The sequence below is a fragment of the Trachurus japonicus genome, chromosome 21 (genome assembly GCF_045865225.1).
Source record: "Trachurus japonicus isolate A0001 chromosome 21, Traja_1.0".
Classification (NCBI taxonomy): Eukaryota; Metazoa; Chordata; class Actinopteri; order Carangiformes; family Carangidae; genus Trachurus; species Trachurus japonicus.
This window is the reverse complement of record NC_140927.1, coordinates 2,943,066-2,969,590: the sequence shown is the minus strand read 5'-3', so window position 1 is coordinate 2,969,590 and position 26,525 is coordinate 2,943,066. Positions and strand designations below refer to the sequence as shown.

The 26,525-nt window shown below is 41.1% G+C and overlaps 1 protein-coding gene across 2 annotated transcripts in view; it reads left to right on the top strand.

Annotated features, from left to right (window-relative positions):
* Nucleotides 1-26,525, top strand: part of dpp10 (dipeptidyl-peptidase 10 (non-functional)) — a 313,714-nt gene that overhangs the window by 151,727 nt on the left and 135,462 nt on the right. For both annotated transcript variants that reach the window (XM_085764884.1, XM_085764885.1), the window contains exon 2: nt 21,611-21,725. In XM_085764884.1, coding sequence (XP_085621010.1) covers nt 21,611-21,725 — 115 coding nt within the window. The remainder of the gene's footprint in view (nt 1-21,610; nt 21,726-26,525) is intronic.

Sequence of the window (26,525 nt, the reverse complement as noted above, 5' to 3'; positions counted from 1 at the left end):
ATGATACTGACACAGATTATTCAGTAGGATAATCCTCTGGATCTTCTGTGAAGATCACCAGAGGGAAAAAGATACAGTCTCTGTAGTTTTATCAAAAACACTGCCTTTCTGAAAAGCTTAAAGAAAGCAACACTAGCTTTTCTACTGACATGTCAGAGAGTTAAACTGAGGCCTTGTCCACACCAGCCCAGGTATTTTTGAAACCAAAGTTTTGTTAAATAACATTCCGCGTCCACACGAGTGGTGTAATGAAAATACTCCGTACACATGCAACCGTAAAATCCACCACCAAGTGATGCAATGTAAGTGTAAATAGGTGGCGATGTAAGGTAAAATGGGAAGGCTGTTTTAACCAATCAATATCTAAACTGGGTTGGAAAAACGATAGAGGAACTGGATATGACAACCCAATACAGCTGACAGCAATAAACAACAACAACTTTGTCATGTCCATTTTAGCTAGCAAGCTAACGTTAACGCTAGCTAACAACCGCTACCTAGAGGTGCTTAGAGTAGCAGCACGCGCTCAGCTCTGACGTAAACAATGGAAATAATCGCGGTTGTCATATCTACATACTACCGCTGAAACCCAACCGGGCCCAAAACTTCACCCTGTATATCACCACATTTCAGTAAATGCATGTGTTCAATGAGGGTTCTCTGTTGAGGATTAGGCAGGTTTCAACCATGGAGGTATGAGAGGAACTTGGGTTTGACATCAAGGTACAAACTTTTACTTGAGGCGTATTGAATTGTGGGAAACAGTAGGTGAGGTATAGTCGGATGCATCCTGGAGAATTTCAGTTTTGAATACAGCCTCAGTCAGAAACACACAGATCCTGGTACAAGGGAACAGATGTGGTGCTAACATGCTAACCCATTCCTTTATAACATCATTCAACTGAGACACTGGCATCAAACCTGCACAAATAATTTATGACATACTGTGTTTGACTTAGCTGTAAACCACTACCCTTTGATACCGCTACATTTATGTGTTTACTAATTCCCCAGGCTATCTGCCACCGGCACAGTTTCTCCCCAACACTGAAGCCCAGAGATTATTTTGAGTTTACTCCATGAATGTTTTTCTCATTAATATTGACAAGGCGGCCCCTGCCAGGCCTTTACTCACCACTAGTTCATCAGCTGAGCTCAGATGAAGTGAGTGTTTCTGGCAAACAAGGTTTTCTGCACTTTCAGGACTTATAGTAAGCACTGAGGGCAGGCAGGGATCGATTTCACTCCCCAGGGTAGATAATCAACGGCTCATCTGAAGGGCATTGATATTGATAGTGCTCTGCAGATAGACAGATATATCCCCACGGCGTCCCCCCACCCCCACCCCCTATGAACCCGGATGTTTAGAGCAACTTTAGACGTGTCCAGGATGGACTGCAGCGAACATTTCAGGTTTCACATCAGGAAGCACCAGTCCTAAAGGGAACTGTGTGGTTTATTAAAACTTTTCATCAGGAAGTAAGACAGGCTTGGAAGCAGTCAAAGGATTCAGCTTCAACTTTATTTATGTGCCAAGGGGCAATTAGTTTTACAGCAAGACAGGAACAGACATAAAATAACACAACACCAAGTACAGAGATACAGAGACGGTGGTCAGCCGTACAAGGAGACACAACCGCAAATCAACAACAAGGACGGTGAATGACAATAAATGCAACACATATAAAAGATATAAAGTGCAAAAGAACACTACAGTACATGCTTATTGCTTGAGTTATGGCCACAGTAGAACTCTGCCAGGTAAGGGCTTGCTAACTACCGGACAGAATTATATGTCTGTAGGATAATGGAATTCTTTTACTTGGTGCCCTTAAAGGAAACATATCATGCCCTCTTTCCACAAATTAAAATAGTTCCCAGGTGTCTTAAAGACATGTCTGTGACATGCTGTGGTCAAAATCCCCCAAGGATCAAACATCACAGCTCTTTTCATCCTCTCAAAACAGCCCTGTTCAGAACGGCTGGTTTCAGTGCCTGTCCCTTTAAATGCAAATGAACCACTGCTTGCCCCGCCCCTTCTACCGGTACCAGGTAGGGGTGGGATTATATTATGCAAATTCGAAAACTAGTGACATCATTGCCAGACAACTGAGGGAACAGCTCGTAAAACCACGTGGATTTCAACCTAGGAAGCCTGCACATTACAGATTTTGGTCAATTCTCACATTTTGGGGGCAGGAAGGCAAGACAAACACCTAAATATAATTAAAGAGCCTTCAAAGAGTGATATTTTCATAATATGTCACCTTTAACTGGGGGAAACTTGAACCAGAAACCAAAGGGCAAAGTCTCAAATTCAGTGAACAGGGGGTGGATGGCATCTGACAGGATGCTTCTAGCCTTCCACCCCCACCTGTCTGGTGAACAGATCAGAGAGTGGGCTCTGCTGTAGTCCCAGTATCTTGCCACTCATCTTCACTATTTTTGTGAGTGAATGTTTTAGACTTGATGTTGAGGTTCCCACACCAGCACACCAATGGGCACAAACCCAATGCAAGATTTATAAACCAGGCTCATCAGGGACCCGTCCACAAGAATGAGAGTTTCCTCAAGCAGAACAAGTATTGACCCTTCTTACATAGCCTGTCAGTATTCAATTGTAGGAAAGGCTCAGCACACTGTACCAACTCATGTTGTGAAGGAGACTTACAACAACAGGGTCATCAGCTGGCTCTTGGCTACATGTGTTTAATCCTCTAACTATCAGGTGTAAACATCCATCATAGTTTGCAGACTAACTCCCAGGCCCAGCTTTGACCTTCTAGACTGAGTAGTTTCACAAGTCAAATGAAGATATTGTCAAAAATGATGAGTCCCACTGACCATATATTGAATCTAAAAAAGTAGAATCAGGGATCAGATCTGTACGGCTGGCTCATTTATGACTCAGACAGGAAGTCATTTTTTGTTGTAGACTGCAGCAAATGAGACAGGTATTGTCAAAGATTTTAGATTTAGGGGAAAAAATAGATCCCATGGTGCATTAGACTTCATCTGGCTGGAAGCAGACTTTCTTTTATTGCTGTCTAACGACTGCACTTCAAGACACAACTTGGGCAAGAAAACATGACGTTCCTCAGAAACTTCTACAGGGTTTCCATCACACTCCTGCAGGTTGAGGAGAGCAGCTCTACTGTTGGAAGGCTGACTGATGAAAAAAGTAAAAAAGAATATATTTTAATTGGCTCCCAGGAGCTGTGTGTCAGAGCCACTACTGCTGCTGCTGCTGCTGTAGACCTTGTTGATTAGCAGGTCAAGTCATCAGCCTCCTGTTGCCTTTAGATCTACCTACATCCACCTGACCCTCTCACCTCCTCCACACCTCCCTCCTCCAACCGCTCAGTCCTGCTGTGGGAAAGTTCACCACACAGTTTAATTTAGGTGTGCACTACAAAAAATCTGAATTAGAATGAAATGACTATAGTAAAGAATTAGGTAACCGTTTAATGTACAGGCTGTTAATTATGTGAAAATGTCAGAAAATACAAAGAAATAACAGTTAATTGCATAGTAATGTCAAGAAATAGCCTAGAAATAACGGTCAATTTCATAATAATGTCATGTTTGTCATAAAGGCAAAAGACTACACATGCTTTCCATGCTTTGAATTATTTGGGAAAGGCCAGAATTTTTTTCCACCAAGTCCTTGCAATTGACCGGGCAATTTCTATGCAATCAATAATTATTTATTGGCTTTTTTTTCTCAATATTACTACAGTATGAAATTGACCGTTATTTCTAGACATTATGTTGCAGCAACTAATTGTTTTTTCTAGGCTACTTCTTCACATTATCACGTAATTAATGGTTTGTAAATTAAAGGGTTACCAAAAGTGATAATATGAAGTTCCTCAGTGTAACTTGTGTGAAACTTGTGCTGCTGCTGGTTAGTGTTAACACAACTGTGCTAGACAGGTTTGTTTCTATACCGTAGAGCTGAGAAAAGTCAGAAAACTCCTGTGATTCTCCATGTTTACTTTGTTCAAACATGTAACTGCATGAAGACTGAACTTTACTGTTTTAGCTTAGAATACAATACAATACAATACAACAGAACAAACTGGAACAGAGTTTTTTTTTTTCATGTATTGAACCTTTATTTAACCAGGAATAATCCCATTGAGATTCAGAATCTCTTTTGCAAGGGGATCCTGGCCAAAGGACCAGCACAGTAGGTCCACATAAAGGACACACTTGAAAAACAACAACAAAAATAACATTAAAATAGTTTGGCAAATCATTATTACATTATGATCACCATCACCAGCTGTGTTCGGTACGAGAACATTTGCATTCAATAGTCAAATAGTCTAATAATCTTCCATACTTGGGAGGTAATCCAATTTAAAATGGAAGTTATACCAGGACGAGGGTGTGAATGCTTTAAAGGCACTTTCACCAAAGACAGTCTGCGTACGAGGTATAGCGTACATTATCAATCTATGGAGCCTGAGACTACAGCTTTTGGTGTTGACTTTAGGAGTCAGTAAGGAGGCAGGTCACACAGAATGGCTTGCCTCCTTATTTATGTTAGAATAGAAAAGAATAGAATAGAATCCCTGATCATCACTGCACAAAACAATGAAATTAGAAGAACCAAAATCCTCCTACTGCAGTGACCATTGTTTAGCTGTGCTCAGTGTTGAACTGCACTAGTTCATGGAGCTCTCCTGTGTTGTGTCACTAAGTCACTACACAAACGTCAAGGCTAAACACTGTCATTAACATTGTGAAAGACACAGTGTTCTGGAGAGACTCTGTCTCACGTTGCCCTCAGCTGTCCTGCTCTGACCTTGATCCACTCAGCTACAGGAAGTCACAGCATCCTTGCTGTGGCCTCTGTGTTGTCACGCCTCAGTTGCTCAGACACATTCATCTGTTACACTTTTTTCCGGGCTTGTTTTGGAAGCTGCCATTTCATAAATCAAGATGTCATTGACATCCACACATCTGCTGCTTGTTCTTGTCCATGGAGATGGTTTTTGACTCTGGAACTGATCAGACTCTTCCTTTTATTGCCTAAACTGGAACTTGAATGCCTCATTACTCTCTGCCTCAGAGCTCTGTTGTTTTCCAGTCATTTTAAGACATACACTCCAAATGTATAAATCTATTCATTAAAGTACCAAGGCTCCTTGCACTGTGTTTACCATCGATAAAGATTTTCACTTTAATTTTGTTCAGTTGGAGCTAAAGGGCAGAGACAGAGCAATATCTGGAAGTAAAGAGATTAGTTATGATTTAAGTCATTTTTAGTTCAAGTGTGTTTGTTTCCATTTAGGATAACAGCTGTGCAACAAAGCTAGACTGTAATCGAGATGTCTCAGTTACGATACCTTCACCACACCTTTACTTAAGAAATGGAAAGTTATGTAATACTCACATGGATTATTTTTCCAAGGTAACTGGAAGTCACCGACAGTCACCTTGACAGTACGTGTAGCAGCTGAAAAATGTTCACAGTAGCTGCATTTACATGCAGCGTTTTCCTCAATCTTTCAATGAATCTTACTCAGTCTGTATACAGTACATGAACGTTAAATAAAGTGATTCCACATTCAATCCGCATATACATGGCCCCAACTGAAGCAGATTATATACTGCTGGGAGACTGACCGCCGGTGAGTGCTTTGGGATGGGGGCGGGGCTTACACGTTGAAAACAGCAGTGATACGTGCTTTCACATCAGAGTCTCCAAACCAGAAACATCTTTAACAACACCGGGAAAAGTTGCTTGATTGTCGCTAGTCGCTTTTGACAAAAAAGAAAAAAAGTTGCCAGATTTAGCAAGAAAGTCGGCAAGTTGGCAACACTGCTTTGACTTTCCTATTTCCCGCGAATGTCAATACGCGACTCCTACGTATAGAGCGTGCATGCGCAGAATGAATAATCCACTCTATCAACCCAACCCACTCTATTCAGCCGTTTATATCAATAAACTGATTATCAATCGGCGTAGACTACCTCTTTTAATCCAATAGGGAATTTAATAAGATCCGGGTGAATAAGGTGTTTACATGAGACATTTTGAATCTGATTGACCTATTAATCTGATTATAAATAGGATTTTTGGATCCATGTAAACGCTCAGGACTGATCATTCTGAAAGACAGTGAAGAAAACTACCCAGGTGACCTGCCCATGTGAACCTGCTTTAAAGCAGAACTATGCAGGATTTGGGCTGTAATTATTGTGGCTCAGAGTCACTGTGATGGTTGAGTGACCTGTTATGAAGTGAATGGGGTCTAGGCCAATGCGCTCACCCCCCCCCACTGGCTGAAAACCGCACTTGCAAGATCAGTCGTCCGTCTCGGTGTTACAAATCTCGTCAATGGATAGAAGTATCGCGAGAAACTGCCTTACGGCAGTACGAGATAAGAACGCATATGACGTCATGCATGTCACGAATCGTGATTGGTTTGAGTTCGGAAAGTCGGAGGAAACCATGGAAACATGAAATGTTTACTGATGAAGTTCAGCTTGTGGCTAACAGGGAGCTAATGCTAACACAGATACACACACCATGGGTCTTTTATAAGATAATGTAATACATCATGACACACACACACACACACCTTCGCGTTTTGGAACCTTTATTCCTGTGTGTGTATGTCTGTGTCTTTGTGCCTGTGTGTGGCTGTATTAGCGTTAGCGCCGTGTTAGCGTTAGCTCCGTGTTAGCATAGCGTTAGCTCGGTGTTAGCGTTAGCTCCGTGTTAGCATAGCGTTAGCTCGGTGTTAGCGTTAGCTCCGTGTTAGCGTTAGCTCCGTGTTAGCATTAGCTCCGTGTTAGCATTAGCTCCGTGTTAGCGTTAGCTCCGTGTTAGCAGGGCTTAGCAAACAGCAGTAAACACAAGCACGTGTAGGGGGGGTGGAGGAGGTGGCGGCGGCGAGTTTTTTTTTTTTTTTTTTTTTACGACAGTGACATGTGCCTACCAGAACTGTGGGGGAGCTCCGGAGAGGGAAAAAAAGAGAAACCAACGAAGGAGCGAGCTATTTCCGGCCGACCTGCATAGTTCTGCTTTAATAATCTGATCCAGCTGATTTGGATCCCAGCTGCAGAAACACATGAAACTAGATATTGTCCGACCAACCAGAGGATCTGTTGAGAGGACACATTTTGAGTCTCCAGTGTGAAGGTTTGTGGTATAACTATTTGACGTGGTTATGTATTAGTGTGTTAAATAGATCGCAACATACCAGCAGCCAACAGACTGATATGTAGGGGTCACTGTGAGATCTTAGTTGATACTGCAGCCATTGTCTTTATTCACTCATGGCGACACAGAGTAGTTTGGGTCTTTATGTGATAGCTGGGAGAGATGCCCTTTCTGTCTACTGTTGTCGAGACACCAAGCTCATAATCACCAATCATAATCAGCGAGGGGAGAGCCTGACTGTACACATCACCGACGGTGAGATGATCCAATCAGTTGCCGAGGCACACCTCCTCGTCCGGCTCCCCGCCGAGCCATCCTTCCTCCCCACCTCCACATCCACCCTAATTCCCTCTCAACTGGCAATTTTATAGCTCAGTGCCCGCTGAATCCTCCAATGTCAACCTATATGTGTAAAAAACACACAGCCCCACTTTTCAGCCACATACAGGGACAATGTCCTGTCTTCACACACACACACACGTTCAGCTCCATGCTGATGCGCCTCTGTACGTATCGCCGTTCAAGTCAAGGTCTTCTTTGTATTTCTCTATTTATTTTTAATAAATGGGATTTGTTTTTGAATGGGGTGCTGGCTAGAATCCATACACATTGTTTTTTCTTTCTTTCTTTTTCTTTTGAATAATGTTGTCAACTCCAGTTGCATTCAGAGATTTGACTGCAGGGGACAAACAAAGGCTTTGACGTTCACCATGTAAACTATAGAAAATCACATCTTAACGTGCAGAGAAAATTCAAAGTCAAAAAAGCTGATAAATGGAATCTGCTTCATTGTCCTGCGTCCTTCACGTACCGTAGGTGGTTTGAGGATTGGATTTATCCACCATAATGGTCGGATGCCAGTGAATACATCTCATTACATCCTCGGCCGGCCTTTGTTTGTCTAATAAAATCAGGCGTTGCTCCCTGTTTGTGCATTGGTGACTTCAACGAGGCGAGTGATGGAGACATTAAAACTACAGTACAACATCCTTTAAAGAATAACAGAGTATCTTCAGTACTGAACACAGTTGTAACGCAAAAGCCTTTCTCTCAGGAAATCATTAGCATTTCTGCCTCATGGTAATCCCTCATGTGGGTTAACAGAATAGATAAGTGGTTCAACTCATTTGCAAAAAATGATGAAAAATATGATATATATTTAAGTAATAACAGCCACAATTCCATCGCAATTTTATGCCAACAGAAAAGTCAACAAAACCCTATCATGAATGTGTTGGTGGTGTTATGTGAATAAATGTGGCTTGTCACTATGATATAATGCCAACATAGCAAAGTTCTGGATGTGTAAGTGTTGAATGGAGCCTTTTGTTGCATCTTACACAATAACTGTCGTAGTATTGTATTTAATCAAAGATAATAAAGCACTAGATGACAAAGACAAACCATTCACACTGGTCAGCTGCCACCAGTCAGGGAACTTATATGAGTTGAGTCGTGTCATGTGACTTTAATTTGGAAAAAAAAAATCTCTACATCACTTTTGCAAAGAGATGTTTTGAAATTAAAATTTCCATCACTTGATTTTTAGTTTATATTTTCAAATTGCTGTTGCCGCTGCTGTCACGAGTGAATAACAGGACCTTATGCTGTCTAAGCTGGACCACATTGTGTGGAGTGTAGTACTACTCACATCAGGGAATCAAACTGCTGGTTAATAACAATGATAATTGAATGGGGAAAAAATGGAAACAATCAAGTGAAGAAGGGATATGAATGAAGAAGTGACCTCACCACCCTGTAAATCTACAGTAATTATTACTGCAGGAAGAAATGGCTCTGAGAGTGTGTTGCGTGACCTCTGTATTATTATGGGCTGGCGTGCGGGCTGCTCCGACGTTTCTGCTTTTGCATTATTTATGAGTTGGAAAAGGTTCTGAATGGTTTGATGGGATTATGTAAACTGAACTACTTGATTTAAATGGACAGACACTCAGACAGTCCAGTAATGAATCCAACATAAGATACAAGTACTCGTGTGTTTAACATGTAGAATTTATGTTTGTCATTTCACATTACGTGGATATACAGGGTGTCGATAGTGAGCTTGTTTAACCCTGATGGGTTTGTTTTCACTAGCTTGGTTCAGCTGCTTTGCTTTTCACTTATTATTAGTGATTCATTATTTGGTTTCACTTTGACTATTCAAGGCTAACTGATGCTACGAGAGGGCCTGTTTTATATGCACACAGCTACAACTTCATATTTATTTTTTAATATGCCTGAGACTGTTACATGCATATCCCCGAGGACAGTGTGCAGGGCTACAGTTTATACATAACAAGTTGTGCTTTTCATCCAATAACAATTTTAATGCAAAAGCAGGGGAACGGTGGTACTTCAGTGCTGCATTTTATTCCAAATGAGAGAGAGAAGGAAGAGTAGAGGAGATTATTGCACTCTGTAACCAGCATAATGCATTTCCCATTTATGAAATATATAAAATAGATGTTAATTACAAAAGGGATTTGAGTAATTTTGTTTTCCAAACTGGAGGCCTGAATGCTGCGGTCTCTAGATCTCATATTAGTTTTCTTTAATGATGTCAGTGTTGGAAACAGAGTTCTGCTAACTGATAGGAATGTCCAACAGATTTTGCAGTGACTATAATCAATAAGGCAGCAGGTCCAAATTTAGCCCAGGCGATGTGAGCTGGTCGTCTATGTATTTTAAAAGCTTATTGATTCATGAATCGTGACATGACCTGTTTTTGTACGGAAAGTTTGCAGTGTTAAAGGAGTGATTTGTAAGTTTTGCAACATTAGGATGGATGGATCATGGATTTCAATTTAGGAAGCCTGAAAATTACTGATTATTTTGTCAATTCTCACATTTTGGGGGCCGGAAGGCAAAACAAACACCTAAATATATGTTAAAGAGCCTTCAAAAAGTGATATTTCCATAATATGTCCCCTTCAACAACAGTCTTGAAGACACAGTGTTCAGTCAGTGGAAAGCAACACTGACACTTGTTGCCATCATGTCTTTGTTCGACTGATAGTTGGCATGAACAGCAGCCAGAAGCAGCCTGTTCCAGCCCATCTCATCACTTTAATAGCAAGCCAATGTGGAGTCTAGTGTGTAAGATGTAACATGTTTATCTACTGCATAACAACTCAACTGCACCACACACTAATTCATGCTACACTTTTCCTTACATGTCTCTACCATTCATTCACACTCCCTCATGTCAGTGAGACATCAGAGGCAGTTTGGGGTTCAGTGTCTTGACTAAAGACACTTGGGAGATGAATGCAGACTACAGGAGCCTAGAGAGAGAGACCATGTTCTGCAGAGTGGAAAACTTACACATAGCCCCTTTTAAATACTGAAATAGAATGATGGACAGTTTGCATTGAGACTTGTACATCCATCAAAGCAGGTTAGTAAACTTTGATGCAGAAGATCTTACAGTACTTTTTTTCACAGGGAACTTAGAGACACTATCACATTTAATGGTTATTAAAGCAGAAGTAAGTGGTCCGGTCGTTTTCGCTAATGCTGCGTTCCAGGCAGGCTTTTGAAATCGTAAATTACAGCTTCAAGTCACAACTTACGACTTTGTAGCGTTTCAGGCAACCCACTCGTGTTTTTCCGACCTGTTTTACCGGTGAAAGTCACTATAACGGCCACTCGTAACTTCCGACCGGTGAACTCGTACCAGATCGAACTGGTACCACTTCACGGTCGGAAAAATACGAGTTTCCTTGAACGCACCATAACAGTCCTCGTCGCTACTTCGCCACATTCACGGCGTTCCTTGGCTGCACACACAGCCCTGCATGCCGTTCGCTCTCCTCATTGGATAAAAACTGTAGGATACGATAAATGTTTTCTCTTCGGCTCAGAGCAGAGCAGAGTGACTGACAGACCCGTGTTTCAGACCAAACACTCTATGTAAGTGATTGCTGTCGGAAGATATAACTATTTAAGACTTATATTAACACAAATATATCACTTACTTCTGCTTTAAGAAAGCACAAAGTTCCAGTTTTAACTTTGTGTGCAGCACACGATAACTGTACAGTACACAAGACAGTAACTTGAATCCATGTGGGGAAAAGATAAAGAAAGCATTTCCATAAAGCATTCCCTCCCTGGAATGCCGGGAACCAATGCGGTGGTTCCTCTGGTTGTGTATAGCTAATCTCAGCACTCATATTTATATCCAGTGATGCTGACTGTTGCACTGCTGTGTGAGTTAACACCCTTGAGTATCTGAAACCAATATGGCGGAGACAGTGACTAATTGAGAATTATCTGGCGAGGACCAAAGGCCAGCGACAGTGTCCCTCAGGCCGAGGCTGATAATGCTAAATACAATAAGACGACAACATGTAGCTAAGCTTGCCGTTTCCTATTAGCCACTGGATCAATCTCAGATGTTAAGCCTCGGGACCCCGGCGCGGCCTCGGCTGAGGCTGTCAATGATTCACGAGGCAGCGAGAAATGGTATTTCATGGGTAAACAAAAATAAGCCTGTGCAGATGGCATTATTTTTTTTCACCCACTACGACCTGCTGTCATCGGTAAAACGGCTCGGCTTCTGCTGGAGCGCTGCCTGTCGTTTGTCACACTCTCTCCAAGGTCAGAGTCCAGGAGAGGGTAAGCTCACAGCTCTATAAATAGCCCGACGCTGCCAACGGTTCTCACACGTGCACATGTGCGGGCATGCACGCTTCCATGGCCAGGGCGCTGAGGAATAAGCTTATTAGCAGGAGTTTGATGAGGATGGCAGGGATCTTAATCAAACATCTCAGAGGCGGCATTAGCAAATAATTCTATCCTTCTTTTTTCATCTTTACTCTCTTCAAGTACTGGGGTGTATGTTGGTGTTGGAACATGTTAGAAACATGCAGCAGTTTTCACATTCATTACAGTCATTTTGTTTGTCAGTTATTTTGTTTAAAGGAGACATATTCTGCCCCTTTTCCACAAATTAGAATAGTTCCCAGGTGTCTTAAAGACATGTCTGTGACATGCTTTGGTCAAAATCCCCCAAGGATCAAACATCACAGCTCTTTTCATCCTCTCAAAACAGCCCTGTTCAGAACGGCTGGTTTCAGTGCCTGTCCCTTTAAATGCAAATGAACCACTGCTTGCCACTCCCCTTCTACCGGTCCCAGGTAGGGGTGGTATTATATTATGCAAATTCGAAAACGAGTGACATCATTGCCAGACAACTGAGGGAACAGCTCACACATGGATTTCAACCTAGGGAGCCTGAAAATTACATATGTTTTTGTCAATTCTCACATTTTTGGGCCCGCAAGGCAAGACAAACATCCAAATATATGTTAAAGAGCCTTATATTTCCATAATATGTCCCCTTTAATAGCAGTCTAAGCTTATTTATTGTCTGCAGCTAAGCAGGAGGGGGGCGATCCACAGGGCTGCTCCTTGTTATGTAGTGACTTTATAGAAAAAACCCAAGAGTGCACCTTTAATAACATTTACAGTAACACTGCTCAATGCCAAAGGCAGACTGATACTGTATATGACACAGCATATAAGAACTAAAAATATACTTACATTCGGTGCAGCGTAGCACAAAGCCGCTCTGTTGTCTCCTCTCATCACAGCCTTCTGCCTCTGATGATGTTTTTTTGTTTATTTTTACATTAAGTTGTTCTTGTTTTGTGTTTGTTTTTCATCCTATTTCAAAGAGAGATGATGTGATTGCAGAAATTGTCTTCTGTTAGTTCAGGCCCAGACCATATGATTGTTGAGGAGAGTTTTTCTCCATCGTCCTTTTTAGCATTTTCCATCCAAACCATCTTCTATAATCTGCTATAATATGGAATAACAGCACTTTAAATGAATTACTTTAAATTGAAACTGCAGGCAAACAATTATAGGTCCCATATGGCACAAAGGACTATAAAGCAGCTCTAGGTTCTACATGGCGATGATGATGCACACACACAGTCTGTATTCAGAGCATTAACCTGAAATCTGCTATTTTTTGTTCAGCAGCCTGTTGTTACTAAAGCTCCAGAGAGAAGCCAGAGAGATGAAAAACTATACCGAGGTGGTTTTTCATTCTTACAACCTCAAATATATCTGTTTATGGATCAACACTTAAAATAAAACACAGAGAGAGTGTGAACGTATGGGTCATTCCACTGATTTTAAAGTAAAACGTGTAAAGCATCCATTCATACACCCCTGTGTGTTCTGGTTTTACAGTGCAAAGACTAGCCTGTGCTGACTTTAAATATGTTCCCTTGTGCCAAGCCCCCCCCCCCTTCATTGTGACTCAGGTCCTGCTGGAATTCACGCATGGCTTCACACCATCATCACTGTTCACTCAGCTATGGCCCCTCAATGCCTTCCTAACAACAAATGTGTCCCATTATCTTCTGTGGTCTACTTGACTTGATGAATAATTGATTGTACTGATGGAGTGTGATGGAATTTGTCCCAGAGAGAGAGCCAGATAGAATTACAGTCAGAGTCAGATAAATTAAAAGAGGGCTCTAATCTCTGTCTGGGTTGGATAAATAAATAATAACTGATGGGGGAAGATAAGTTGGGAGGGTTTGTAGTTTGTACACATGCAGGGATATGGTAGTGTTTGTTTTTTTCTGCCTGGTAAACTGAGATTTAACGTACTGCGAGTGCATTTATTGTTTCCTTTTAATTTTTTATAACACATAGCCTGTTAGGATGGGATTCCCATCACATTTGAAAGGTTGGGAATCAAAAGAGGAAGTCAAACCCCTCTGTGGAGGTGAAGTGGGGTGAAGGGAGAGATGAGAAGTAAAAACACTGCATTAGGTAAATCAGAGAGAGAGTCAAACATCATCCTTCTTCTTCAGTCATGACTCAGTAAAAGTCTAACACACAGACATGAAACACAATGAAAGGATTCAGTGTGACTTACACTTGCAGAGGATTTCATCGTGGCTCTGTTTACAACAAATAAACATCAATAAATCCATTTGAAGACTGTATGAAGACGAAGCTTCAGAAGTTGTCTGAGAATCATCAGCTGTTTGAAGTTCTCCTCAGTAATCCTTGTTTCATGCAGAGGCAGAGGAGGAGGCACAGCAGACAAACACATGAGGCGCTCAAGGCTATTTCCCATTAACAACTATGTATAAACCCCATCAATGTTTGCATAAATTCAACACAACCTAGAGGACACTGTTGTTGACCCCAAAACCCACCTAGGGGCCCCTGATAATGATGATGTGTGCTGAAGCAAGCATCCGACCACCGCTGGCCTCTGAGGTATTCAGGGAACATCTGTAGTTCAGCATCTGCTGATGGTTTGTGTGTGTGTGTGTGGGGGTGGGCTTCTTTGCCCCCCAGAGTCTAGGACTGCCATTGCATGGGTGACTTTGAGAAGATGAAAGTGTTACTAATCTCACACTATATCATAGTCGAAATGCTGAAGAGTAGCTTTCAACTAAATTCATACTCAATGTGTAGAACCAACTAATTTATGTCAATAATTACAATAAAGAAATTCTATTGTACATAGCACATTTCTTAACAAAGTAAAAAGGTGTTGTACGGATAAAAAAATAACTGAAGATACATCAAACAGGGAGAAGACTGTGAGAAATAGTGATTCATCAATTTCCAATCAGTGGAAATAGAAGTAAAACCCTGTGGCCCATGGTATTGAAAACCGAATACATTACAATATAACAGCCTGGCAAAATAAAAACAATGTCAAATTTAGGGATGCTATCTATCTCGGCTCAAAAACTAAACTAAAATCCAAAGCAAGGCAGCAAAAACAGCAGGTCATAGTGGCTGCAGTGTATTAGGGCATGAACAGTACCTCCATCCAAAAGCACTGAGCCGTACAGCTAATGATGAAATCATCCCACCCTGCCTTGAGAAATCCAGTGCAGGTCACATACTGTTAAATGCAGTAGAGCAGCAGGCTGATTAATATCAGAATGAATAGATATAAATAGTTTGAAACGAAGGTCTACGGTGGTAAACAGACTTCAACATGCTCTTTATTTTATTCCCCCAGATCACTGTATCATCGACTGTAAACTAGAAGGCTCATAAAATTGCTGGTCAGGATCAATAACACAGAGATTTGAGTGATTTGAACAGCTGCCTGTGGAGATTACACTTCACATGGCCATATGAAAAAATAATGGCAAATACATCACACAGGTCCCTCTGAGTTTATTATGTGTTTTATTTTGAAAAATGAAACCTGAAATCAGAAGAATGATGGACTTCAAACACACTCTGAAACAACTGATTTAAACAATGTTTTAGTCTAACGATACTGTAAGTAGTTTATTATTTTAGTTTATCTTAACAAAATGAGCTGGAATATGATGTTTTTGTATCATATGGCATCATAGTCTCACATGACTTCACTTAAAGGTATAATATGTAGGAATTACCCCCATCTAGCGGTGCGGTTGCATATCTGAACCTATTCTTGATGTTGCATTCACGTGAAATCGGGCAGTTGCATTCACGTGAAATCGGGCAGACGTCAGACAGACAACAGACGCTGCATGTAACAGGATAAACAAGCCTCTATGTAAACAAGTGGTCCGCCAGCACGAGGCAAAACAATACAGGCGTGACAATATGTTGTCATGGTGATGTGGTATTTGGTACTTGACCCACGTTTTACCGTCTTTCTCTTGTGGAGTAAAATTACATCCGGTTGGTTTGCCGACGGCCGTCTGCCTGACTGCACCTGAATGCAACATCAGTTCCTCCGTCCTTTCTCACACTACACAGTGGACAGTTTTAACAGGCCGAGCCGACAGCTCCGCTGAGTTTCTATGGTTACCTACAGTCACGCTGCCACTCAACGTAAAAAATGTTGATGCAACATGGCCGCCTCGGTTCGGTGCGTCACCCCCTTATGTATTTGTAACGACTTGTAACAACTCATTCTAAGGTACGAGAAAGCTTTCATTTGTATGCGGGTGTGATTCCACTTCAGTGAAATACGTATTTATGAAAGCAATATTTGATTTTTGCTAATAAAACAAAATGAGCTGGAATACGATGTTTTTGTATCGTATGACGTCATAGTGTCACATGACTTCACTTAACCAAACTAAAGGGGAAGCTTTGTTCCCAGTGCAAATGAATCGGCAGCTTCCACTGTAGCTTCCCCATCGCTGAGTCACTGTGCTGTACTGCTGCAGGAGTCAGCGGGGCGTCATTCAGCGTTAGCTCAGTGTATAAAGCAGGCATATATAGTAGACGGGCTAATTGCTCTTGCAGGTCAGGAGGTAGAGCGGGTCAGCCATTAATCGGAAGGTTTGGATCGATTCCCAGCTCCTCCGCCGCTCAGGTCAAAGTGTCCTTCAGCAGGATCTGACCTGAGCTCCCCCCGGTGAAACATCAGTGTGTTACTATCAAGCAGTCCTGTGTGTGTGTGTGTACACTGGCCTTGGTTGTTGTTGTTGTTGTTGTTACCGTAAAAAAACAGGCTGAAATAAGTATTTCCTCAACATAAGGCGACCTTGGTTGTCAAAGTTACAAAACCAATAGCTGACTTGTTGAACTGTCATGGATCACAGACGCAGCGTCAACTAGGGAATCGAATGCAGCTCTACTGCGTCTTCCTCATGCATCCAGCACAACCTCCTCCTGATGTGAACTTTGTCTCGTTATACTACACCACCACACTTTTCCCTTGGCTCTCATGTCCGTCTGCTGCGACCCATGGGCTTGTGTTTTGCAGGACAGTGGGAGTACAGTAGAGCAGGTCAGAGTGTCCGTGGTTCGATCCCCGGCCCCTCCAGTCCATGTTGAAATGTCCTTGGGCAAAATATTGAAGCCAAAATTTGCTGCCGTTCTATCGTCGGTTTGTGATTGGTTAGATAGAAATATGCAATATAAGTGTTTGTAGAGACTAGAAAAGTGGTATATAAATGCAAGTTTTTTTTCTTTCTGCTGAACATAGGCCTACATCTCTGAGAGCAGACAAACATATACAATATGACTTAAAGGGATATTTCAACATTTACGCAAATTTGCCTGTTGCCTTAGGAGCAGATTCATTACCTTTGATTATCAATGCAAGCTATTTTTTAGATCGGCAGGGCAGAGATGTGAGCTGCTCAGCTGATGCAACAGAGGTGCACAGTATTTCCATGTTTCCCTCATCAAACTCCAAAACGCTCTCGTGGACAAGTTGTGACCTGCACATTCACCACACTATGAGATAATTATGTATAATTATGTAACATTACGACACATGAAGCAAATACTCTGAACTACTTGTGCTTTTGAAGTCATGCTGATTTCAGTTACACATTTGCCTCGAAAATAACTCTGTCTCGTAACGTTCCATTATTATCTCATAGCGTGGTGAATGTGAAGGTCACAACTTGTCTACCAGAGCGTTTTGGAGTTGTTGGATTGTGTATTTGATGAGTTTGATGAGGGAAAGGCAAAAATACTGCGTTCCGTGCAGAGCTCACGTCTCTGCCCTGCCGATCTAAAAACAGCTTGCACCAACAATTAAAGGTAATGAACCTACTCCTAAAACTATAGGGAATATGCAAATTTGCCAAAAATGTGGAAATATCCCTTTAAATAAAGAAGCTTTCACCTAGTGTGACCTCTTTCTTTAAACGGTTGTTTTAGCTCAGTTACTGAGTTGGGTTGCTGTGCTGCTGTATGTACAGAGAGTCAGTAACCCTTCATATGTTCACAATTTGCTCTGACATTTAGATATGCAATTATGCAACCAGTGCAGATATGACATGGAAACCTAAGCAGAGCCTATATGTGAAGTTAACAGCTGATTACACCTCTGCACCACACAGCCATACATTTATAGACGTATTAAATGTGTAAGCGGTACAGTAACTGTGCTGCGCTGGTGTCATGTGACTGAGGAAGGACAGAGGAGAAAATGAAGAGATGCTTTTATGAGAACAGGCCTTTGTCCTTGTGTTTTTTTTTACTTTCAGGCTCAGAGAAAATGAAGTGCTCCCACTTTCTTGTTCTTCTTGTCCAGCCTCTCAGGAGTTTATTTATAACCTGCATGTCCCTGTGCAGATGTACAGACTCACACCTTTAAGGGAAATAAGTAGACACATTTTGAAAGTGACTGACGTGCTGAAAGAGAAATATGCAAAGGAAAAAAATGCTCTTAAGGAATCAGTCAGAGTTTGTATTTGTGGAAGTGATATTTATCTTTTTTTTAAAAAAATCTTTTTAACTCACTTGTATGATGTGTCTGATAAAGTCATATCAGGACTAAAAGTTCTGACCATACTCATTAGCTAGTTCATTTTCTTGAATATAATACTGTCTGTAATGGTTATTGGTACCATTTTATAAAAGAGCTGAAGGCCCTGCTCTGTCCTCCAGTCTCCACAGATTTATTGAGAAATGTATTTTTCTCTGATGAGGCTCTAATTATTATGATGAAGCCCAGTTGTCGTCTCGTTCCTTCTGGTGGGCTAACCGTTTATCAGGGCCTCTTTCTATGCTTCTGCAATGATGGTAATTCAGAGACTAAGCTGGTCAAAATTCTCTTAGTGCCTCTATCATGGCTCATAATTAGGTCAATAAATTGAAGATGATCATTCAAAAGAGGCTGAATCGGAAATTGGGGGAAGAAATTGAGACGGCGGGAGAAAGCGAGTAAGGGAGAAAAGGAGAGAGAATCTCATGCATGAAGGCACAAGGGCAATTTAAAGTTAGCGTCAGTTTTTCAAGGACATATCAGTCTTTTGTGCTATTAATGAAATGAGCAGTGGTCCACGTCCTGATAATAGATCAGTCTTATGAGTCCAGTGGGGGCTGTGAGTGATGTAAAACTGCATCCATGTAAAATGTGTCTGCCGTCATGGTGACGATGAGCTGTGTGCTCCAGAAGGTCAAATTAATTCATGTAATGTACAGATGAATGTGTATGAAATATAAATATGAGATTAGGTATGTGGAAATTTTATTATGAACCCACCAGAATGGAGAAAAATTTCTGACATGTACAGTATGTTCGCTGAAATTGTAAATATTGGTCACATAAGTACAGCTCTGGAAAAAATTAAGAGACCACTTTCACAAGTGTTTCTTAAAAGCATCTCTACATGTATGACAGTCAGTCTTTTCTTTTCTTTTTTAAATACAGTACCAACACAAACACAACTCATTCTACTTAATGGGACACTGATGAGGTCATCACCTGAACCACATCTGATTTTATATAAAAACCACTGCTGGGATTAAACATTGACATTATCCCACAAAAACTGATTTATAAACTCTTCCTAAGTTAAAATATTCTTGCTGTGTTCTTTAGGAATAAATATGAACATGTTTTCTTTGCATTATTATTATTATTCAAGGTCTGAAAAGACTTGATATTTCTGTTATTTAGACTAGTTTAGTCATTTGCCAATAAAAGCTCTAAATGACAATTTTTTTTTTTTTTTTTTTTTCAATTTTGGGAGAAATGTTGTCGGTAGTTGATTTTACTCAAACACATAGCTATAAATATAGTAAAACTAGAGACATTGATCATTTTGGGAGTGGTCTCTTCATTTTTTCCAGAGCTGTATATCCATATCCACCTGTTAAATAATGTTGATATTATAAATAGTAGGACCCAGATTTCTGAGAAAAATAAATATCAATAAATATAAATATATAAACATATAGGAGTTTTTTATTTGTGGTATATTGACATTTATTATATTGCATACTGTATGTGGTCGCTACGTTATACATTATCTCTTTATTTATGACAGCTATTTAAGACAATTGTATACCTTCCCATAGGTGATGTGAAAAAATAACCTGATACAGTGAATATTACAGTTCTGTGTGTGTCTGCTTCATTTGGTGAGGGTGTGACAACTGTGGGTGCTTCAGTTATAATTGGCTCATCAGTCTGTATTTAATTTCTCATGACAAAACTGATGTCAAACTGACATTTCAAGTACCCTGAAATAGAATTCGGATGACATCATCAGAGAGACACAAAGAAAAGCTGCTTTTTTTTCAAAGTGAGACCCATGCAGCTCTAATTGGCAGTCATCCTGTTTTTCCTCCCCTCCAACCAGTCAACTTGTAGCACCGGGTTGGGGACTCCTAATCACTTGCATTTCACCTGCAGGGTTTTGTGGGTAATTGAGGCCAGGAGTGGAGAAATTTCTAAGTGGGAGGCTTAATTCACCTTATCAGAAGCAGCAGATGTGGTGGAAGACCCACTTTAAGACCCTCTTATACCAGGACTCAGAAATGGAGTTGCAGGAAAGAGCCTGACAAACTCAACTGGATAGATAACATCACACACAGTCAGTGTACTCTCTCCACGCTCACTCAGATATGTGAACACCAAACATTTTCTGCAGTCGGTCTGTGGCGACGGAACACCTGAATGCAAATGCACGGTGTGTTTCTCATCTGCCGCTTGTATCAGTGTATCTGCTTCAGGGCCGTAACACAGGAGGAGGCGACTCCTGAGTGTGTCGGGTCAGGAAGTGTCAGTCACAGGAAAGGCTGGTCAAGGCAGCGACTCCATCAGCTCTAAAGCACAAGTCAGAGACTCTGGGTTTCATTTGTCAGCCTTACTCGCAAAGTCCTTCACTGTGCAAGGGACTGGAGCGAAATACAAAAATGCAAAGCCACCTGTATCACCTGTATTAAAGAGGAACTATGCAGGATCTTTAGCTTAAATATGCTACATTTTTACCTTAATTAAACAGCTTTGGAGTAATTGTGATGGTTTAATAAATGACTTGTAACTTGCTACAGGGAGAAAGGAGGCTCTCTGCCTTCAACGTTGAGTCTTTTGGCTGAAAACCAACCTTGAGTTTGAGTTTGTTTTTGTTTTTTTGGTCGATTTAAAAACAACTGAAATATTGGTCAGTCAAAGATGGACCAAATGGTGTATAGGCTGAAGCTAAAGCTTATTGTGCCTACCCTTTTCCTATATATAATTAAAGACTAAAACTTTGCTAGATCAGAGCCACTGCCCCGGTGTCCCAGCTCTTGTCTCTGCTGCACAGTGATACAAACGTACCGTGTAACCCGTAATCCTTTGTTCATGACAGAAAAGAGTACACAAATATACACATCGTAACATCATATAACATCATATATCTAAATCTATATAACGTTATGTACCGCTTTATTGATTGATTTCTCGCTGGCTTCGTTGTAAACAAATGCACATGGCCAGGAGGAGGGTTAGCAACACAGAGGAAAAGCCACTGGACTTGCATAGTTCCCCTTTAACAGGTTGTTATCATCAGGATGGAGCTGTGTCTCTTTCCAATGAGGGTCTGAACAGACAGCGTCTTATAACAATCAACTTTCTATGTGTGACAACTGGAAAACTACACAATATATAATTGGCTGTGTACTCAGCAGGGGGAGGGGCTGCATTCATCATAACACACAGTTTGCCACTCTGACCTCTGTCTCTCTCTCTCTCTACAGGACCTGGGTGGGGTGAGTCCACCTCAGAGGAACTGGAAGGGGATTGCCATCGCTCTGCTGGTCATCCTGGTGGTCTGCTCCCTCATCACCATGTCTGTCATCCTGCTCACACCAGGTAACCCACGACTACCATCCGCTCCGTGCACGGCACGCCCACTTTCAGGGCAAAATGGCTTCAGGTGCAGGTGTGACATTAGTCTAGGTGCACAAACACAGGATCCTGAAGGTGATCGTCAGACACCAGGAAACTGATTCTCAGCCCGTTCATGAATGTCAGCTTTATGTACAGCTGCTTTTCTCAACAAGCTTATAACCGATAATCATGGTATTTATGGGTTTTATATAAACTACCAGTCAAAAGTTTGGACCCACCTTCTCATTCAGTGGTTTTTCTTTATTTTCACTAGGCAAGGCAATTTTATTTGTATAGCCCGTTTTTACAAACAGTTTGTCTCAAAGGGCTTTACATGGCATCACAACAACATCCTCTGCCCTTAGACCCTCACATCCACTGAGGAAAAACTCCATGGAAAACCCTTTTAACAGGGAAAAATTGGAGAAACCTCAGGGTGAGCAACAGAGGAGGGATCCCTCACCCAGAACGGGCAGACGTGCAATAGATGTTGTTACAGACAAGAAAACAGTTTACAGTTTATGTCACAGAATGTGGGAAACATTCTACTTTCTACATTGTAGATTCAAACTATGAAGGAACACATTTGTAATTATGTAGTAAACAAAAAAGTGTTAAACAAAGCATATGTTTTATATTTTATATTTTTTTGAAGTAGCCACCTTTTGTTTGATGGCAGCTTTTTTTTAATCTGTCATCATCTTCAAGAGGTCGTCACCTGGAACAGTTTTCCATCAGTCTTGAAGGAGTTCCCAGAGCTGCTGAGCTCTTGTTGGCTGTTTTGCCTTCACTCTGTGGTCCAACTCATCTCAAACCTTCTCAGCTGGGTTTAGGTCAGGTGATGGACAAGACTTTAGATTTAATTAACGTTTTTGTGTTTACTATATACTGTAACTCCATAGTGTGTCTCTTTATAGTTTTGATGTCTTCAATGTGAATCTACAATGTAGAAAGTAATAAATAAAAAAAAGACCATTGAATGAGAAGGTGTGTCCAAACTTTTGACCAGTAGTGTAAAGTAAGTGGCAGGTCTCACGTCTTGACCTCAGATGGACAGATATACAGAACACTACAGTTAAGCTATACACAGTAGAACTACCTGCACAGGCTCATCTTAGCTCTGGTTGAAGCTGTAGGACGAGGGCTGGGGGTAAGTGAGGTGGTGGATAGCTGGTTCTAGTGTTGAGATGGCTCATGTAACTTTGGCCGAGTCTTTATTCTGCTAAGGTAACTGTCTGTTTTGTTATTGTTACGGATGCTGCTGATATGTTCCCATAGCGACATGTGGTCATTAAGGTTGGAAGCCTCTTTCATTATACACTTTGTCCCAACATTATTAACAAGTCTACAAACTGAATGTGATATCATGCAAAACTGACTTTGCGGACCATTAAAGCTGCTGCTATTTATTTGAGCTGCATTAACAATGGCTCTAATGACTCAGAGTGATGTGTAAAGGTTTAACCTGATGATCCCACAGAGATTCTTCTCCCAGCTCTGCAGTTCCCACTCAGCTATTCTTTAAGCTTCTTTAAAATCATTAATTGGTTTTAAGGTTCAGTGTTTCTGTTCTAATGAGCAAATTTACAACAGAATCTATAATGACAAATAAATAAATGAGTGGATTAATGTATTAAAACAGGAGCAAGTACAGCAACAATCCTTAATTCTCGAAGTGTTGAGTCAAACATTATTTTTTCACTGTGGTGATAGTTTTTGTTGTTGTTGTTGTTGTTGTTGTTGTTGTTGTTTTTATGAGGGCAGGGGGCAGTAGAGCCAATTGCAGTGGGGTGACAACTTAGGGAGAGAGCCGAGGCAGCTTGCTGATTACCTGTGTGGCCCTTTGTGTGTTCTGGCAGGAGACAGTGGTTAAGCAGCCAAAGAGTTGTTGGTGTTTTGTATTTCTGTTTTTAATTAGTCACTTTCCCACTGATTTTTTACTGGTAAAAGGTTAAAATGTTTTGATCAAAATAGATTAGATATACATTTACAACATGGGTAATTTCTTTAATGAAATAATGTAATTTGTAAAGTAATTGATTTGATAGTCTGCTTGTTTTGTTTTCTTGTGCCTTTGGATGTTACCAACCTGACTGAATAATACTCAACACACTTTTTGGACAAAGTCAGTTGGAATAAAAAAAATTAAATCAGAAGTGGAATATTTGTGTTAATATACGTAAGTCTTAAATAGTTGTATCTTCCGACAGCAATCACTTACATAGAGTGTTTGGTCCGAAACACGGGTCTGTCAGTCACTCTGCTCTGCTGTAAGCCAAGGAGAAAACGTCTTGTATACTTCCTTGTATCCTACAAGCTTTATCCAATGAGGAGAGAGAACGGCATGAAGGGCTGTGTGTGCAGCCAAGGGATGCGCGTGAATGTGGTGATGTAGGGACGAGGACCAATAGATCCATGACGAGGGCGGGGACTGCTAACTAACGAAGTTAGCCAAAACGACCGGATCGCTTACTTCTGCTTTAAGTTGAGACTGGAGTTGTCCAGTGTCAGGGTTTGCGTTCTGATGGAGTTCAGGGACTGGACATTAAATAAGTCTACAGTTCAGGGCCGTAACCATGGAGTCAACATTGGGGGGGGACCAAATCTCTCTCTTTCTTTATATAAATTCGCACACATGGGATTCTTTAATCAGCTAGCTAAATATGTCATTTTGAGCATATCTGAATATTGGGGGGGATTTGTCCCCCCCAATATTCAGTATTATGTATGGGGGGGATTTGTCCCCCCCCAATGTATAATTTCGGCCTTGATCCTTATAGTCAGAGCAGTAGGTTTGTTACCTTTAATTTTTAGAACAGTGGAGCAGAGCCGCAAGCTGCTCAGAGCTACAGTATTATAAAACTCAAACTCATCAAATACAGAATCCAACAACTCCAAAACGCTCTGGTGGACAAGTTGTGACCTGCACATTGATTCACCACGCTATGAGATAATACGTTATGGGATGGAGTTATTTTCGGGGCAAATGCAGAGACTGCTTGCTGAAAAACTGCCCCTGTAGGCAACACACATCTGCTGTTTTGCATGAATTTACCTTGAAAACAACTCTGACTCGTAACGTTCTCATATCTCTTATTTTGTACATTTTCTCTGATACAAATAAACTTATTAAACTAAACTAAATAACAAAGAAATACAAAAAAAATACAATAACATGCATTGAACAATCATGTCATTTAATATTTAATAAGAGAGATAGAGAGAGAGAGAGTTCATAGATGGTCGGTGGTAGATCTTCACTGCTTTTGCTGCAGTATCTTCACTGCTTTTTCCTTGTGGATTTGTGCCATTATTCAATTGTTACTCATTTAACATGCGTTATTATTTCATGTATGTTATCAAGAACAACAAAATGAACAGAACTGATGTTTTTTTTTTTTTTTTTAATGAAATAGGTGGGAGAAACCAGACTTCCTGGAGAAAACCCAATCTTGACACTGAGTCCATTCATTTAGTACGAGAGCATGATGCTAGGAGGAGTTGTTCAGGTGGCAGAGGATGGAGGGTAAAAGGAGGATGGTAGAGGTTAGAAAGTAGGAGGGGGAGTTGAGGGGAGGGAGAGAGATTTCATAGAGAGAGAGAGATTATTTTGATGGAGAGAAAGAGAGAAGGAGATTTCATAGAGAGATGGTCGGTGGGATATCTTCTCTGCTTTTTTCAAATACTTGTGGATTTGTGTCATCATTCATTCAGTTGTTGCTGATTAACACATAGATTGATTATTTTCTGTTTGTTATCAAGAACAACTAAATGAACAGAACAGATGTTTTTTTTTTTTTAAGGAAATATGTGGGAGAAACCAGACTTCCTGGAGAAAACCCAATATTGACACTAAATCCATTCATTTAGAGATGAGAGCATGATGCTAGGAGGAGTTGTTGAGGTGGCAGGGGATGGAGGGTAAAGGGAGGAGGGTAGGGGTTAGAAAGTAGGAGGGGGAGTTGAGGGGAGGGGTTTCTATTCCTCCACTGTCATTTCTCTTCCTCTCCTCTGTCTCTGCTCTCTTTCTTTTTTCTCTTGTTCTTTCCTTTCTTTCTTTTCCCTCTTCTCAATTTTCTTTCTCTCTTTTCTTTCTTTCCTGTCTTGCTCTTCTCTTCCTCTCCTCTCCCTCTTCTCATTTTCCTCTCTTTCTTCCCTTTCTTTCTTCTCCTGCTTCTTCTGCTTCTTCAACTCCTCTTTGAGCCTTTTTTCCTACTCCTCTTTTCCTTGCTAGTCATCTGCTGCAGGGTGTTGGTTTTGGTCTCGCAGTCAGACTTGCAGTTCTGCAACTTGGTCCTCATGTCCAGGAGTTCCAGCCTGCACTCCTCGTTCATTGTCACCAGCGCCATGTTTTCACTTCTAACACTGGAGATCTCTTTGTCTTTCTCTTCAGTCCTCTTGTCGTGGCTCTCCTGCAGAACTTGGAGTTCAGCTGCAGCTTTCTCCTCCTTTGCTCTCATTTGGTCCTTCCATGTTGCATTGAGCTGACTGAGTGACTTGGCCAAGCAGTCCTCCAGCGATTGAATCTTTTCGTCTTTTTGCTTCAACTGGTTGTGGAACCACTGGTTGTTGTTTTTTGCATCGATAAATTGCTCCATTTCCCGTTGCTTGCCTTGATACCAAGCCTGCATCCTATTCTTTTCCTGCTCCCAGCTGTTCTCTTTGCTGAGCAGCTGTTGCTTCAGAGCAGCGTTTTGTTCAGCCAACTCTTTTACAATATTTGTGTCTAGAAGGGGTTTTTTGAGGAGTTGCAGCATTTGAGGGGCATTCCCCATTTGCTGG